Here is a 19,471-nt window from a genome sequence, read left to right as displayed (position 1 = left end):
CTCAGCCCTGTCCCCCATGGCTGCCCCACCAACCGCAGCTCAGGCCCTTTAAGAACCCCCCCCAAAATACCTCTGGGCTCACTGGCTCCTGCAACAGCCTCGGGGCTTTGGGGGGCTCATGCAGAGCCCCCCACATGGTGCAAGGCAGTGGGGGGCAGCGGGGATCACCCCCTACTGGGCAGGAACCAGTGAGTCTGCGGGGTTTGGGGTTTTTTGTTTTCTTAAAGGGCCAGAGCTGGGGCAGGTGGGGCAGCCATGGTGGGGGCGCTGGGACGGGGGCTTGTGCAGAGTCTCCCATGCAGCATGGTGCAGTTGGGGACAGCAGGAATCACCCCCCCACCTGGCAGCACTGGGTGAGTTGGGGCTTTTTTTTTCAAAGTGCAGAAGCTGGGGTGGGCAGGGCAGCCATTGCTGAGGCTGGGAGAGTGAGCAGGGGATGGGCCTGTGTGATTCAGAGATTTGGCAGCAGCCAAATCTCTGAATCAGATCTGGCTGAATCGATTTGGGACAGCAATTCGAATCACTGACTCAAATCACTGTCCCCCGAATTGGCCAAACCCAAATCCAATACTAGCCACTTCACACAGGCCTAGAAAACTGCCCTTGCTCAGCTCCTCCTAACTCTTCAGACAGGGAGAGCTGGAGCATGGGTTGGGCAGCACAGAGGCCTGGTAAACAGCCAGAGTGCTGCTCTGGACAGCTCAGCCTTCATGTGTACCAGCACACGCTTATTGAGCATTCACTGTGCCATTTGTTGCTATATTTTTGTGATCAGGAAATTGTGGGAGGGGCCTTTATTGTCCTCTGCTACACAGTAATCCATGGTGTCAAGTTGGCTATAGAGAAGTGCTTAGCTCTTACCATCCTCCTTAGTGCGGGTGAAAATTTGCTCACTCCTGACTCCATCTCCAGCTCGTGTGAATGCCAGCACTTGAATGCTGTAGTTAGTATATTTTTCCAAGCCATCGAGCTCTAGCGAGGGCTGAGTAGTAGTGACATTTTTAATCTCTCCCAGCTCTAAGGAACAGAAAAAATGAACCAATGGATTATTGGCAATATCCTTCTTCTTTTCACCATTTATGTTCATGGACTATGAGAATAGGAGTTAGGTAAAATGTCAGATACAGGAATAGGCAACCATAAAAGAAAAAGAACTCTTCATGATTATTTAACAGACAATTTCAGTACTATAAAGCAGTACTGAAAAGTATCTGAAGACTAAAGAAAAAAACATTTTCATACCATATACTTCAAAAATAGACCCATTTTTCAGTTTTTTAAAACACACTGTTAACAGAAAAGGGTCTTAAAATCTTTGTCAAAATGCTGATTGCAAGTAAAATTGATCCAGAGCGAGCTTTTTGTTAAACAAAATATTTCTATAATGGTATTGCTATCATTTTCAATAAAAGACAGCATTTCCTTGAAAAATAAACATTGGATAAAATCAAACATCTTCTTAATTCTTTTTTCAGTTTTTGAAGAATTACCATTTTTCATAAAGAAAAACAAACAACAATCTTTTGGTTTAAAAAATTATGGCCAACTCCACTCTAAAATATTCTTTATTCATTAGTGCTAATTAACAATAGATTTAGATGGGATAAAATCAAATGTGTTTTCAAAGACATATGATGTAGATTATGATGTAAAGCATGTTGCAGAAAACAGGGGGGAAAAAAATCACATACAGAAATGGTAGAAGACCACATTTAGCTAAAAGAATCCCCAAATTAATCAAAAAATACCCAAAACAGAACTAAATAAAATAAAGATATCCAAGCTTAAATATTATTTTTCCAATAGCTGCATTTTGCAAGATACAGTAGAATATACTGCAATGTAGACATCAGCAAGGCACTGAAAATGGACTTACACAGCTTGATCATTGAAGTCAATGCACCGATTTTCTTGATGAATCAAAACTACTATTTAGTATTTCAAATTGCTTATTTTGAACACAGCACAATTTTTGACTGTGCTAATTTTGTTGACTTTATTTTTAATGTACAAAGGCATGAGCGATTTACCTTAAATTATTTCTGACACAGGTATTATCAGCAGTAATAGGGGATGTCATGGTTATGTTCTGACTTCAGTCACACATGTGTAACCTCATGGCCACACAAGTGTGACTAATAGAGGGCAGAATTTGTCAAGGCAATTTAAGCTAATAATTAACTATTTCTGATAGACAAAAAAAACAGAATAAAATCCAGCTCCCTCACATAGCTTTGCCAGAGTAAAATGCATAAAATAAATAATAGTGCAAGCTTATTAAGAAAGGAACATATATGAAGGTACAATCAGGTGATACATTTCAGAACTTAATAAAGAACACTTACTTACTTTGTTGCCCAGCAATGCATTTATCTTGGGTTTCCTGCTAACTTTTCAAATCTCTGAGTACTTCAAACCAATGCTTGAAAAAACATTGCTCCAAGAATGTGTTCTCATCCCAAATATGGTAACAAATGCATATTGTCAGCAAATAAACCACCCCCCAAACAAACAAAAATGCCCAAAGGGAACATGTCTATGGACTGAAAGGATGCTATTTTTACAGTGTAACTATTCAGATGTTTAACGTGCAATTTATTACAAACCACACTGAGATGAAATTATATGGTTATTAAAATTATGAATTATTGCTGAACTGAATACAATTTATTTGCAAAAAGAAAGGTATATATAGGTACCTTGTGCTAGCAGCCCCAGCCTCCAGCTCTCCTTGGCTGAAGAGTTGGGAGGAGCTGGGCAAAGGCAGTTTGCCCGCTGCTGGACAATATGTATAAAGATACAGACAGGTGTGTGTTTGTGTGTGTGTGTCTGTGCATGCACACGTGCGTCTTATATAAAATATATGCACACATACACACGTATGTAATGGGCTTGGTTTTACAAATAAACATATTGTATCTAATATGGCAATTATGTATTTAATCTCAATGCGGTTTGTAATAAATTGTACATTAAAATATGTGATTAGTAGGGCTGTGTGAAGCTTTGGTCCCTGATTCAATTCAGCGGAGATTCAGCACGAATCTCTCTGAATTGAATTGGAACCCTCCAAATTGATTAGGAGAGATTTGGAAAGATTCGATGATTTGGACATAGACACAGCTTTAAATGTTTTTTTCTACGTACCTCAATATAGCAAGCGACTAGTGAATGCTGTGATGCTGGGGTGCATGGAGCATCCCACAGGAGCACTGGGGGCTTCCCAGTGTGCTCAGCAGCAGACCTGGAAATGGACCAGAGGCACTTCCGGTCCACTTCCGGGTCTGCTGGGGAGTGCGCAGGTCTGTCCCACCCGTGCCCCCCTGGCTCAGTGATTGGTGCCTCCTGGGTCTGGGGGTGCACCTTGGGTCCTCCTGCAGCTGATTGCCAAGCCGGTGGTGGGGGGAGGGTCCTGTGTGCTTCCCGGCAGACCTGGAAGTGGATCAAAAGTACTTCTGGTGCACTTCTGGGTTCCCTGCCAAGCACACAGGGGGCCTCCCCATGCTCCTGTGGGATGCTCCATCCACCCCACCATCTCAGTGTTCACAAGTCATGCCTGGTACCTCAAGGTATGTAGAAAAAACATTTAAAGCTGTGCCTATGGCCAAATTACTGATTCTCTGAATCAGAATCGAATCTTCAGATATGAATTCAGCCAAATTGAATGAGGGACAGTGTTCCAAATCAATTAATTGAACAACTGTCCCTGATTTGAGCTGAATGTGAATCGAATACAGCTTGTTTTGCACACCCCTAGTGATTAGCATGAGTAGTTACACTGTAACATATACATATATAATAAATTTAGAGGTAATTTTGCTGAACAGAAGAAAATGAAATGTCATATACGTTCTCTCTTATACCTCAATGCAGAGTTTAAAAAAAATCTCTGATATTTAAATAAGAGCTGTGTTTAATTTGGTTTTTCTTGGATGTGTAAGCTGTTAACAGTTGTTTTGATGTTTTTGTTCAGTATTGAAAACCAGCAAAATAAGCTATAAATGGAAGGATTAAGAATTAGACTCTGGTTGGAACAACCTCTTGAACATGTAAATAAGAATTAGACTCTGGTTGGAACAACCTCTTGAACATGTTCATAATTTGTTGTATAACAGCTGCTAATGTTACAGATGCATGATGCTCACTGTAAAATGATGATGAAAGTAAATGTAAAGCATTGTTATGCACTGTTAACACAAGAGAACTAAATTACCATGAACTGTCTGTTATCTTGCCAATGTTCTTAGTCCACATCTGATAGCTTGATTAATGCATCTTACCTCCATCCATGAGATTAGCCCAGTAGATAACCCTGAATCCCTGTAGAATCCCGTTCAGGGCTTCTTTGGCAAGTGTAGACCAGGAAATAGAGATGGTTTCTGGTGATGTAGCAGTGGCTTGGACATTCCCTGGAGGGCAACTGGGCACTGGAATTAGATATTCACCATTTTTAACTCTGGATTATTTCTTAGACCAAGTAAATCCATGCTCTACAGGCCAATGTAAAACTGAATGTTTAAAATGCACATTTGTCCCCCCTATCTTGGTAGAGTCTCCTTCTGCTATGCTTTCAGTTTTTATTACTAGATTCAAATTCTTTATTTGAACAATAGCTTATACTTCATTACAAACAGAGATGCTTTTTAAATTAATTAGAACTTGTTGCTTTTTGCAAGCATAATTGGCTTCCTGGAATATGACCTTTCATCCATGTCTTCCTTCCTACTAAGAGAAAAATAGCTACAGCTGATTGAAAGGTGCGAGAAAATATTACAAAAACATACACATTTTTGAGGTTTTTTTCCCACTAACATTTCCAGTTTATTGAAATATTTCAACTTATCAGCTGGCTGAGGGGGAAAGCAAAGAAATTTCCTGAAAATTTATTTTTTGTGTTACCATAGAAATTTACAACATTTGAAAAATTTAAATCGAAACTAATACATTTTTAGTCAGCCATTTCAGCATGAAATAAAACATTTGTAAAATTACTCTTTTTGCCTGTATAATTATCTTATTTTCAGTTCACTTAATGACCTAAAAACATATCCAGATGTTAAAAAAAGGTTGCCAAGAAAAGCACCCAAACATGCTGGGGTCTGAAGAAATTATTTAAATTTCATGTAATATTAACAATATGTGTGCTTAGTGATAACCAGCAGGTATCTGTCCAGTATTAACAATATTTTCACTAAATGAAAAGCACTCATGTTCAATGAAGAATACTTCTCAAACACTCTAACAATCAAGAATTTAAGAACTGTACTATTCTATTTAACATGCAGAGTTGTTCCCAAATGGTATTGATTTTAGTGTAGCTATGCCAATTTACAGTAGCTAAAAACCTGGGTCATCCATGGTATTTTTCTTCCTTTGACATATTTTTATACTGTTTTGGCGAATCAATCCTTTCTATAGTACGTGGAATAATTCTCTTTTTGCACTAGAGGGCTCTCTATCATTGCCTGAGAATTGGTCTTTTGTGTGGTTTGGAAAATAGTTCTGAATTACCTCTCTGAGTAGGCAGCTTGAAATAGACAGTAAGCACCAACATTTTTTTTCTTATTAATTTGGACACGCTTGGAAAATCTAATGCCTCCTTTTCAGCTGGCAAGTTAAGATATTGTACACAAGAACAGATCTGGGTTTTCATATTTCATTGTAAAAAGTATAACTTTAGTTCTACTATTTTTACTATGCAAGATAGTAAGCCACACTATGATATTGTAATGGGAGCACAAAATCAACAAATGAGTCAATATCAAAGCAATGGACTTTCCAAGGAAAGTCTCAGTCAAGCTCCTTACAACTAAAGAGACTATCAGATTAGCATAGTTGTCTGCATTAAAGTGAACTAAATGCCCTAGGTAGCAATTTGAAATTTGTACTCTTCCACTGGCTGACTGCTTCTAACCTATCATCTCTGAGGCAGGCATTCTATTATGTTCTTTTTGATGATCAGGTAACAGATACAATTTGATAAATAAATCCATAACTGGTAAGATAAGGCCCGATAAAGAAATAATAATGAAAAAAAAACTGTATTCCACAGCATATGTGATAGTTGTCTGCCTAGAACCTACCATCCTCTAAGGTAGTGGTGATGATTTCCTGAGAAGAAGGTCCTATTCCAGCCCGGTTACAAGCCTGTACCACCATGCCATACTGGGTGAATTTTTTCAGGTTATTCAAGGTATAAACTTCACTGTCCCCAGTGGTATCAATACTGATGATGTTGAATTGGAAATTGCCCCCTGCACTGTATTCCCGGTAACCTATCTGGTATCCGCGAATAATCCCATTTTGCAAATGCTTCTTTGGAGCCTAAACAGGATATGAAAGATGACATGGTAAGTATACATGTGCAAACTCAAGCAGATTTCTCCCCTTAACTATTTTGAAATGCATAGAAAGCCAAAATGTTATTCAAATGAACAAAATCATACTTTTAGGTATTAAATTGAAGATAGTTCCTATATATAAAGTACCAATTCTTTACTATGCTAAACAAATTCCAGGTCAGGTTGTTTAATACCCAATGTGATTATAATTACTGAGTTGAGGAAATGTTATTATATTATTATTAAAATATATCTACAACAGTGAAATATTTTAGATATAATCTACATTTAATTTTTCTATTCCTCTATGAACTGGATGAATCAAGTACAGGCAGTCATCTGTTGGGGCAGTAAGGGTAGGTCTGCACAGCAGGCTTACCATGAATTACTATGTGTTCTTGCCTAAACAACCTACTATCCACACACAAAATCCTTAGCCTTGAAGGCAAGATCACACGCTTGGCTTGGTAAATTGAGTAAATCACATACTGCTCTTTGAAATGTGTTCCTACCAGTCCACTTGGCATTGGGGAAAGAGCACTTTGAAGGTACAGTAAATCTGAGTGCAGGGATTTATATGCTGAAAAGTTCCTGAAACAAGTGTACATTCAAGGATATGAACAGTAAAAGATTTCTGACCACTGCTCTACACTATAGCTCTCAGTCACTGTACAAGATCCCTCTACTCTTATTGGCAGAGATCATTCCATTTCAGTAGTCTATCATATAAAATATAGTATAAAAATAAAATGAGCATTATTATTTGGTAAGACAGGCCATTATTGTCAACATATCTTTTTCTCTTAAAAATACTTGCTGACAGAATTTTATTTTGTAAACATGTTCTTGTCCACTGCTCTATGCACATGAATGATTATTTTGAATGAATATAAATGCTACTGAGAATCCATGCACATGAACTAAATTAACTCTCTCAGATCCCATCAGAGTCTTCAGTCAAACTTTTCTACCATACTCTCAATTATTCATCCATCTCATAGACCCATAGAAAAAAAAATGTAATGTAGATAGAAATTTGGGCCTCTTAAGCTGACAAAGGAAACAAGTTTTACCACCACCAACCACCTCATCTGATTTACTACAGGCACAACACAGCAAGAGAGGATCTTCCAGGAAACTAAGGATAGACCATTTAAGGTTTAAACCAATTTAAACCAGGTTTGAATCAATTCCTAAGATAGTGTTGGATACAAATGAGAAGCTGTTGATGTTAAGCATTAGCTTAATCTAGAGTATACTGAAGTAATTCAGTCCTAAAGTGATAAAGGTATGGATCTCTGCCAATTTCCACATCTAAACGTGGTGAAGGTTGCTACCTTTTTGATAAGAGTTCATGATAAAAAACATTAATGGCCACCATCACTGCCTGAATATTCAGAACTGTATAAGGGCCAACAGGAGAGGTTGTGAATTAGAGTACCAAGACAGGCAGACTTTCCCTCTTGGGCAAGCAAATCAGCATTAACAATTCTTCAAGTGTATCATTTAACTAACCATAAGCTTCAGTTTTATGTGTCTTTCTCATCCAGGCAAGAAAAAGGATAAAGCTGATCAACCACAGCAGCTGGTTCTGATGAAATGGAGACACAAAGCCAGTTTTCCTATTGGAGACAATACACTCTAAGCTGCCTATCTCTTCAAATAGCCGTATCAACATATAGACTAAAAAGCATGTTGGAATAATTCCTTACAACACCCCAAGACAGAGGTTCTCAGGAGAGATGACAAGTTACCCAACACTGCTCTGCCTGTGTCAAAGAACAAAAGAACAGATTGACTTCCTCCACAAAATTCAGACACATCAGAAACCAATTGCCATCTACTGAGCTAAAGACATGATGAATTTAATAAAAACATCATGGATACTTTGCTATCACCCCTTGCCAACAGATTACTTGCCAGCAAAACCAATGCTATCTTCATACCATACTTAAGCCTATAACTGGATGGCCGTAAGTGGACACACTTACATGAGACGCTGACTGCGCAGTAGCCTAATACTACTGTGCCATAGCATTGTGTGGCAAAAACCATGCCAAGACACTACTGCACAGTAGTATTAGGTTACTGCACAGTAGCGTCACTTAAAAGACATACATCGGCGCTACTGAGCAATAAGTCCAGTTACTGAGCATGTATTTAGTACTTGCTTGTACAAATACTAAATAAATGTGCAGTAACCACTGTGCAATAGCTTCTTCTGTAAAAGCGCCCAAAGACAAGTTTCATTTCAAGATACTTTGTTTTTCTTAACTCCCCTCACTCCAACTGTTCTCCAAACAAGGAGACAAAACTTCAGCAAGGACTTTTTTTTCCACACCAATTTTACATTTTAGTTTCTTCGAAAACAGTGGCTCTTATAAGAAAGTTGTGTCATCCTCTTTCATTGGTTTAGTGTGGGCCTTCATAATCAGAACTGGGTATGGCAAGTATACCTTCCAAAATTGCTAAGCCTTCATAAACAAAATAGTATTGACTTCAGTGGAAGATAAACATGGAAAGGGACAGTATAATCAGGGCCCAAGTCCATGCAGGTAAAGACAAAATAATCTTTTTTTTGGCATTTATTTTTCTTTCTTTGCTGAATAACGCTACCGTACAGTAATTGAGGACATTAATAAAACTGTACTAGTTGATAGTGTGGCATCATATTTTCTATTGATGAAACTAAAAGCATCTGGACTACTTAATGGGAATGAAAACATTTGTACCTTTGGAAAAGGAAATAACTCTGCTAAATTTAAATAGATAACAGTTTAATGGTAAATTGGTTTCTCAGTTGAAATACTCTACTTTAAAAGATCTATGACCCTTGCAGGAAATAGGAAACCTTTCTGAATTATGGGTTTAGTAAAAAACAAACAACCCCTCCAAAAAAAACCTCATAGATTTCTTTCACTAAGATACTGTTTTCTTATAGTTGAGGATGATTGAAAATTTTCTATGGAAACATTTTTTTTTCCAAAGCTCACTTGAATTTTCAGCTCAACAAACTCTTGGCTCAAAATAATTTGCTTTTCATCAATAACTGATTTTTCACTGAAAACAAAAAGGGGTTGGACCGAACCCAAATATTGCAATTTGACAGGCCATCATCATCCCTTAAGGAAGTAGTAGTTTGACTAACTAATGTCCCCATTCTCCTTTGGGGCTGGACCTATGGCAGTAGAATTCACCAATAGCATAACTAGGGGTGGGTAAGTAGGCCATCTGCCTTGTGTGCCGATTCACAAGGGGTGCCAAAATGGCAGGTCCCACGGAGCCTTCTTCATGGCAGCAGCAGGTCTCAGGTTGAGTGCCTGTGCCACAGCAGCAGTAGCTGAGGTCTTTGATTTTAAGGGGTCAGATAAGACCCTGTGGTGCTCAGTACCCTATGCTCCAGCATCTCTGACTAGGGGACAAAAATTGTTAGTTATATCTGTGGAATTAACCTCCCACAATCCCTCCTGGCAGCGAATCTCCCATGATGCATTTACTGCCTTTTTTACCAAGCAGGGCAACCATGATGTAGGACAGGAGGCATAATTTAACCATGTATCCTGACCTACAGATGACAACAGGACAATAGAGCCCTCAAACTACCCCTCCCATGTCACATGGAAACAACCTTTATATAGTGTCTGCAGATGCTGTCATTAGAACAGTGCCCTTTACAATACAACTGCAAGTTACCTTTCCTTCTTAACTGAGAAAGCTAAGGTCACCAGTTTAGTTAAGATACTAATATTACCATTCTGTGTGCATCAGGTTATATGCCTGTTTAGCAAAGAAATCAAGATAAATTACCCATCTGGTTCAGTTGAAAATTTCTATAAGTATTGAATTTTTTTTTACTGATTTGCATGTATTTTTCTTATCTCTACAGACCAACTGGAAAATAGTGGACTGCTGAAAGACTCGAGTCCTAAAATGTCTTCTAAATGAATTCTATTTTAGAAACCATTCTAAGAGGTTTTGTTAGGGTCACTGAACATAATTAATTGTCAAGAACATGTCACACACTGAAATCACAATTAATATGCATAAAAACACATACACTATATAAACAAGTTCATTTATTTTTTGTGAACTGTATACATTGCATACTGACATATTAAAATACTGCATATACATAAACTATATGCTGTAGGCATGCATTGAATGTTGAGAAAAAACACACATACACTTTGCATATATTATGTACAGTAACAGACTACATATACTGAAACATATATGTACATAATACTGTAAAACAGACAGAACAATAACAGAACGTTAACACATAATATGCATCAAAACGAACACACTAAACACTGGAATACACATAGCTGGTAGGGCAATGAAGGAGTCAGAATTTCAATTTCATGGGAAATTCAACCAGTTTAAAATTTGTTTTCATTCTGAACTAAAACAAAATATCAAATATTTTCCAAAGATTAACTTTTTTTTTTAAAGTTAGTTCCAGGATCAATTAAAATGTGTTGTTCTGATAGCGCTGAAACACTGATTTTTACAAAATTATGTATAAAGATATAACATGAAACACATTCATTTTAAAGTTATTTCAGAATGAAAAGTAATTTCAAAATGAAATGTTCTGTTTGAATTGCTGAAACATTCCTTGATTAATTACTTAAATGTTTTTGTTTGGTTTTGTTTTGTTTTCCTAAATAAAGTTTAACTGAAATAGCCAACTCTTGTGGATAGTTTCACTTTCAATGAAACAGATGTTTTTGATGGAAAAAGTGTCATTAGGAAAAACCCTGACCTGCTCTTATTAGATTGCTATGAAAGGCAAGTTTTCCAGTCCAACATTTTAGCAGCCTAACTTAGCTGTGCTCCTGCTTATTCAAATTCTGTATTCATAAGGAGTTAACATGATTCATTTTTTGTAAACTGTGAAATTGGGAAAGTTAAAAAAATAGAGAATAATTTTTAAGACTACATTAATGTATTGATTGACATTGCAAAGAGTTATCATAATCTTTTAAGAACACTGGTCGCATCTACATGAGGTATTAACTGCTCAGTAACCGAATAATACTGCACAGTTATGTGTCACAGCACAAACAGTGCTAATGCAATACTGCACAGTTTTATTAGGCTACTGTGCAGTAATGTCACTAAAAAGGTGCATGCCAGTGCTGCTGGTTACTGATTTAGTACTTAATTACACAAATACTAAACTTAATGCACAGTAAGTATGATGCATTAAAGAACGTGTAGATGCGCCATCAGACTCCAATTTAATGCCCACTTAATTTTCTCTGTGTTCTCTTGGAATATTACAATGTATATTATTTTAATATTTTTAAATATGTTAATATTCTATCCGATAACCAAAGTTCTATTCAGATGAAAAGAAACAGGATTTAACTGAACAGAAGTAACTTTTTCCAGAGTAAATTTTGCAAGAGTAACTTTATACCAAAGAATGGCCTTTCTTCTGCAGTTAATGGCACATGCCATGTGTCCATTCTACTTTTTCTGTAGACAAAATTGAGAATATTCTAGGGTAAAGGTATCCTGTGTACATACCCTATGGTATTTGTCTACGGTATTTTCCTGTGCTGTTCAAATTTATTATATTTTGTTATGTACAATGTTATTGCTTGAAAAGTGTTGTGGTACCACAGAACAGATTAAATTTGGCCACGATCTGAATGCTGAACACAAATAGGAGACCATGACACCACAACTCTAGCTCCGTTTATGTGGATGTTTTACTCACCTGACAGTACCCACAGATTAAGCAAGTAGGTGTCTAAATGGGTACATGTGTAGGCACAAATAAACTGTGCTTGTTTAAAACTGAAAAATCCAACACTGACCTAGGACATTTGAGGTATTTCTTGAAAATTTTGGCATGAAACTTTCATTTATGCTGCAAATATTTGAACATGCCTGAGGCCACATACTAAAAGGGAAGATTTTTTTAAAGGCAAATGGCATTTAGATGCCTACATTTTACCAATAGCCAATGTTGCCAACTCTAGTTTCTATGTTTAAAAATCCTCACAAGTCAGCTTTAAGAAGAGGGACAGACAATGAGACCTTCCAAATCTGCCTAAGTGTCTCCAGAAAAATCCCTTCTCAAAAAAATCCCTTCCATCCATGTAGGACTGTGACAATTCCAGGTGGCAACATTGAATGAGATGTATAGTTCCTGGACACTATGCTTTTAAAGTAATATCACATTAAGCATTTCTTTACAGGGTCTCTAATCTAGAGTCAGTATATGGTACACATTAATTCAGTGGGTAATTCACGTGCCTTCCAAACAGAACTTCATGTGCTCCATTTAGTTTGTTCAACAAGTATACTGTTAAGTTCATTTAGCCTGCTATGTGGTGCTATTCTTGTTAGCCATGAACCTTTGTTAGTTGTAGAAACCACATCAAGAACAAGTGACATGGCTGTAACTATGAAATAAAGTTAATACAAATGTTATCAGTGTGTGTCTGACTCCTAATGAAGAAATATTTAAAATGTGCTAGACTGGGTCATTTTGAGATATCAGTTGAACTAGAATTTTTTTTTTTACCTGTGGGATCAAGGCAAGCACCAAACACTTCCTTATAAGATGCAAGGATTGTATTTATGATGCATTAAATAGGATGCAGCTTGCTACATTGTATAATGTTATCGCCTCCCAATCTGCTTTAAGATGTACGTCTTTTGGATCTGTATAGTAAATGTGCTGCTTCGCAGGTAAGGCTTCCACTCCACAAGAATGGAGGGTAGACCAGCAGCCAAGTAGATTCATCCCCAGAGACACTGACCACTAAGGGAATGGTAGTGTGGTGCAAGAAACCACAATTACTTGTACTTTGTTTTAATGAGTCTCCATTGTATTTGCAGGATGGGGAAACGTTGATTTAGGGCTGATGAGAACAACCCTTTCTGTGGATGTACTTGTAGTGATAGAGATTTCAATACATCATTTTTAATACATGAGTGAACTACTTTACAGTCCCTATCATTTGCAATCTGCCTGCATTAGTTGGCCATTTGAGTAGCCAAGGTCCGTCATTAAGGAACAGACAGACTATTTAAATACAGGATAATCTTTTCTCATCATGGATTATCTGGCATGAGAATATGCTATCATGATAAATGGCCAGCATTCTACAATTATTTCATGGCTCTCCAAAAGTTCTGACTTATGTGACACAATATGTATCACCAATAAATGACATTAATGACAAAAGTTAATCAGCACTGACCTTATTTTAACACTTTATGCTACACACTTCAGAATCTAAAATACGAGATATTATGAACAGAGCATATAAATTTTTGCTCTTCTGAAGATTAGGTTACAGATAAAATATCCTTACTCTGTCCATTGAGATGTACACTTTATATAGATTACAAGCCTGTTTTAAAATTTGATTTAGAAATCTGCTGTGTGCATTCTTAACTACTGGATGTAAAATACTGCACAGTCATCAAGACACTGAATGAAATGTAGACAAAACAGTTACAAACAATGGACTATGGGGCTAGGGACAGAAGTTACGCATAAACTGGTTTAGGTGATCAGAAACAGGTTTAAACATGTAACAGAACAGAAGCTCAGTGCACTTAAACTGTTTTCAAAATGTCTGAAACTGGTTTAAGATTAAACCTGGATGGACATAGCATCAGACTTATTGGATTTAGGTCAAATCAGTTTATGGAACTTCTGTCCCAGATCTCTTCCAGGTTCAAGTTAATTCACAGTCCCCCAGCATCCCGGGATGCTTTGCAGCCCTGGGCTGTGCTGTCTGTTCCAGCAGAGCAGGTTCTGCCGTGCCCCTCTGCTCCCTAGAAGGAGCACTATCACTCCTCTGGCTGGCTGAGGAGGGGGTGAGGAGGAAAAACACACCCCTCTGGTCTGGCACTGGAGCCCCAGCAAGGTGCAGCTTGGTGTGGGGCGGTGGCTGGAAGGGGCTTGGCTCCACCCTTAGGAGCCAGGAGTGGGACTGGAGTACCCTGCCCTTACCCCCTCCTCAGCCTCCAAGCTGGCAGGGGGTGGGGATGGGGAAGTGAAGCCCTGGTGAAGCCCAGATGGCCTGGAGGCTGAGGAGGGGTCATGGCTGATGGAATCACTCTGGGATCCTGGCTTCCAGCTCCAGGGCATGGAGCCAAGCCTTGGTGTGGGCTTCCCTCCCCACCCAGCAGGCCTAGAAGATAAGGAGGGGACATGCCTGGTGGACTCCACCCCAGTTCCTGACTTCAGGCAGGTGGAGTAAAGCCCCTGGTTTGGGCTTCCTCTCCACCCCTTCCCCCAGGCCAGAGGGGTGCATTTTTCCCCCCACCCCTTCCTCAGCTGGCCCAGAGGCTAAGGAGCGGGGCGTGGCTCTGGGCTCTCTGCAGTGGCTGGCATGCTTTATTGCCCCCTGGCTACCAGTATGAGCCAATGAAGGGGTCTGGCTGCCTTTCCTGCTTGAAAAGTGAACTTGAGTTCACTTGCTTATCTGTTCAATCTACACAGTGTAGAGACACCTGCAAAGATTGAATCAGCTCAGCCTCTGTCTGTACTTAGTTTGGATGTTACAATGGAGCTCTTTGGGGATTACAGTATGCCAGTGGGGCCAACTTTTTTGAAAGACATGGCATAAATTAGCCCCAGACTCTTCCTAAGTATACTCCATTCCCTTTCCCCTGCCCAATCTACTGGTCTGCTTTCTGCTTCCTGCCCGGTGATCCCTGCCTGATCTGCTGCTCTGCCTTCTCCACTCTGCCCCATGTGTGCCTGTCTCCTCTGTGATTGGCCATGTGCCACACACAAAGGATACCTGTGCCACTTGTGGCATGCATGTCTCAGATGGGCTGCCCCTGAAGGAGACCCAAAGCTGAATATGAGCCAACAGTGTGCTCTTGTTGTAAAAAAGGCCAACAGCATACTGGATTATATTAACAGGAGTGTCACTTGCAGATCAAAGGAAGTGATTCTTCTTCTCTGTTTAATACTGGTGAGGCCTCACCTAGAGTACTGTACCCAGTTTTGGGCCCTTAACTTCAAGAAGGATATGGACAGATTGGAAAGAGACAAGTGCAGCAAAAATGATTAGGGGCCTGGGAAGCAGGATTTATGAGGAAAGGCTGAAAGAACTAGGATTATGTACTCTGGAGAAAAAAAGACTGAGGGGGGATTTGATAACAGTCTTCAAATACCTGAAGGGTAATTGTAGACAGGATGGAGATGGGCTTTTCTCTGTGACCATAAGAGATAGGACTAGGAACAATGGCCACAAAGTGCAGCAGAGGAAATTTAAATTGGAGATTAGGAAGAACTTTCTGACTGTGATAGTGGTCAACAATTGGAACAGGTTCCCTAGAGAAATTGTGGAATCTCCATTCAAAATCAGATTAGACAGATACTTGGCTGGAATGGTTTAGTCAGATGTGATCATGCCATGAGCACTGGACTGACCTAGATGACTTTGTGAGGTCCCTTTGAATCCCACTTCCCTGTGAACCTGTGATTTAGATTAAACAATGTCTGATTCATTCAGCCTCACAGACATATATCCCTCTACAACTAAACTAGCTGTCCAAGCCTCCATACTGCAGATATCCTTGCAGTAAAGGGCTGGTACCAAAGTCCATTGCAGTAGAAAGACTCCAGTTGGTTTTAATTGTTTTTAGGGATCATGGCCTATGCAATCACAGCACACCCCTGTGAGCACTAATTTTATCAGCAACAAGGCCTAGCTTCCCAATTCAGATACAAACAGAAAATGTTACTCTGATCAATGGAAGTACATTCCTGTTACAAGATTTCCCAGTGCAATGAAATGACAGCGTAACTTTTGCCAAGTATTTTAAGATCTATTGGCAAAACACTCTGTAAATTCTGTTTGAATTAAAATACTTTAGAGCCATAGTTGTTATGAATATTCACCTGAATGACATCTCTCTGAATATACATAACTATTGTTAGAGTCTACATTCTTTGTTGTATTTATTTACCTTCCAGGTGACCCTAATGCTTTGTGAAGATATGGGCTCAAGCTGAACATCCTGAGGTGGGCCATCAGGAGCTGATATGAGAGAGAAGGAAAGATATCAAAATGCAGATTCTCACAATGTAGCAGAAACCAACACAACATAAAGTACCTCACAATTGTACCACCCTGGCATACAGTAAGGGCTGATAAGGAACCATTTAACTGCATATAAAGTACTGAATCTACTAAAGTAAAACCTGAGACTGAATCTTTATTATCTATTCAGGTGGCATTTCTCGCTGACAATAAAATATAACAAACATCATGATACTTAAGCCTACAAACAAGACACGAGTAAGCAACAAGTGCATTTTCTTGACTTGAGATGTTTTCCTTCTACTTGTGAGAACTCTGCCAATTTGTTATAGCTGCCTTAAGGATCTGTGCATGTACTGGCACTTAAAAGACAAAAGAACTTATTCCAAATTGGAAAGCATAGTAGTTTTTCAATCACCATTTTATCATTTCAGCGTGCAGGTTCTATCTCTTATCTCTTTTGCTAAATAAAGGCTTGGTATGTTCAATACAATATGATCATTTCACAGAGTACAAGTCTGCACAGACAGGCTTCCCTATGTCTACATATATTAATCTGGAAACCTTACAAAAAGTAACTGCCAGATGAAGTAAGCATTGTACAGCTCCTGCTAGAACTGTTACAGGGAGTCTCTCTTAGTATTTACATATTGCCATAGATCTTCATGGTGCTTTAAAAGTAAGTGAAAGACAATTTTACATTCTCAAAGAACTTATGTCTCAGCTAAAAGATAATGAAATGCAACAATTACTGAGCTGAAGCAGTTGGTGCTATAGCAGGGAGCTGCAAAAGAAAGCCAACCAAAATAGGTTTAGAAGTATTTGAAGGAAGAACTGAACATTTCTTTGAGCCCTAAAAGAGGGTTTCTCAGGTGTAGCATATGGTGAGGCTATCCAGTTTCTGAGTGGCTGGGGCCTGCAGGTCCTCTAGCCACATTCTTCATGGGCCACATGCCTCACCACATGCCCCCAGCTGTGGGTACCATCAATGCGCTGCACCATCATTTCTCTCCTATGCAAGGTCCCCCTGAATCTCCCAATCCTAGGTTTCCTCAGTGCTGTAGGCTGTGCTGCACTGCCCCACAGCTCTGCCCCTTCCCTGCATCCCTAGGGGCAGGGGCAGGGACAGGCAGAAGAAGCTGAAAGAAGGGGAGACCCTAATGTAACAGCAAGAAAGCAATGGTTGAGCTACAAATCAACTGCTCAGGGGCCATATGCAATCCATAGACTGCCAGTTGAATAACCCTGATGTGTGACGTGAATACAAGGAATCAAATCACAAATTTAACAGTGTGACAGAGGAAACAAAGAAGTAGGTGTGAGATTAGGCTGAGAGGGGAAGAGCAGCAGGAGATGACTGCAATGACAGGAGTCTGGAACTTTTGGCTTGCTTTGGGTGATATTCACCCCTGCTCAGAGGCCCAACATAAAGCCCATGCTTTTTGCAAATCCCACCACGGTCCTATTTTGTCAGTTTTCAATAAATGGAGAATAATATGATTGTTAGCCCACTGAACAGGGGTTATTTTCAGCACTGGAGAACTACTATTTATAGATCTTAGGGATCCTTAGCTCCACTTCCCTCTGTAGTGACAAACAAGAATGCAAACAGGGACAAGAATGAGGGCCTCTGCTAGAGCATTAAGTCAGCCCTAGATGCTGATCAGCAGCTTACAAGCACTAATATTACTGCTTCAGAGATACCATTTTGTAGTAAATTTGTTGAAAACATTATCCCTTAAAATGAACCGATTAATCTTGGTTGCTTCATAAAAATAATACTTTTAGCGTCACAGTTTACTTCTTCATGCCCTATGCAGAAATGCATTCTCTCTCTGTCTCACTTGGAAGCAATTACTGTGGCATGTTTAGATAGGCTTAACCTTTCTTCTTCTCTCTGCAGAATTCAGACTCACAACAGGAAGCTTGTTCAAGTAGAGCGAAATTAGAAAGAAATTCTGTAAAACATTTCAGCAACATTAGGGTTTTTTTGCCTTATTTTCCTTACAACCCTGGGTGGCTTTGCTGTGCTTGAGAAAACACATTTTAGACTTGATTCTGAGTTTACGCTGCTTGGGTGCTAATATATTTATTGAAAACCCTCCTGATTTGTATCTGCAAGGAAGAAGCGATGTGGGCCCTTTTCTAAGGGACTACAGAGGACACATTTTCAGTTGAATGGGTGTGACAAAACGTGCTTATGTTATGGGCCAGTAGAGATTTGGGGTCAGGCATTAGAAAATGTTGTTAAGGCTAGTTGAAAGAGGCTATGACACATAACAGACCATGGATTTGCAGCAGAAGATATTGTGGGTTTTGAGGGGGAAGGTAGCACAACAGTGACTGAGCAGTGGAAGCAGGTTGTATTTGATTATGTTTGTAAAGAATGATGAAGCCATAAAACTGTTGTACAGGGGAATAACCTGTGACAGAGAGTATGGTAGAATGTGTGTTTGTGTTTGTATGTGCGTGCATGTGTGCATGTGCCTGTGTGTTTGTGTATGAAGGCAGTGGGTTTGGCTAGGACAGTGATTCTCAGCCAGGGTGCCAGGGCAACCCTGAGGTACTGCAAAATCTTCTGAAGGGTGCCATGATGTGTGAGATATAGTTGTAAGCAGGTGCAAGATAAGCAAATATAAGGAGATAAGTGCTAGCTCAGGTTTGTCCCTGCCGGACCACTGCCCAGTACCTCCACTGCCCAGTCTCTCTGCAAAGAGGTAAACAATGTGATAAATAAATTCGTTTTTGAAATGGGTTGCTACCCAGTTTACAGAAATTGTAGAGAGATGCCTCAAGTCAAATGAGGGGTGTCTCAATTATAAAAAAAGTTGTGAACTACTAGGCTAGGAGGATGGTGACATAGTGGAGTTGGCAGGGAGAAAGAAAGAGTAAGACTGTGTAGAAAGGACCTGGGGAATGATGTAACCAAACATGGTAGAATGAAACTATTGGTGCCATTTTCAAGAGTGTACATTCACCACAACTTACTTAATTATTAGGAATTGATGACCGTGTTATTCATGGATACCAGATTATAAATTCATACAGTTGTCTTCAGAGGTGTTAATTTGGGATCCACAGACAGTTTTGGCAAAA

The 19,471-nt window shown here is 39.3% G+C and overlaps 1 protein-coding gene across 1 annotated transcript in view; it reads right to left on the bottom strand.

Moving 5' to 3' along the window:
• DSCAM (DS cell adhesion molecule) overlaps window positions 1–19,471 on the bottom strand; it is a 737,680-nt gene that overhangs the window by 149,425 nt on the left and 568,784 nt on the right. Inside the window, exons 16-19 of the mRNA XM_019523886.1 lie at window positions 16,302–16,372; window positions 6,084–6,324; window positions 4,281–4,427; window positions 862–1,017 (exon numbers count right to left, since the gene is read on the bottom strand). Of these exons, the coding sequence (XP_019379431.1) occupies window positions 862–1,017; window positions 4,281–4,427; window positions 6,084–6,324; window positions 16,302–16,372 (615 nt within the window). The remainder of the gene's footprint in view (window positions 1–861; window positions 1,018–4,280; window positions 4,428–6,083; window positions 6,325–16,301; window positions 16,373–19,471) is intronic.

This window comes from Gavialis gangeticus, unplaced genomic scaffold (assembly GCF_001723915.1).
Source record: "Gavialis gangeticus isolate Ggan-Ray unplaced genomic scaffold, GavGan_comp1, whole genome shotgun sequence".
Lineage (NCBI taxonomy): Eukaryota > Metazoa > Chordata > Crocodylia > Gavialidae > Gavialis > Gavialis gangeticus.
This window is presented reverse-complemented; position numbering and strand designations above follow the sequence as displayed.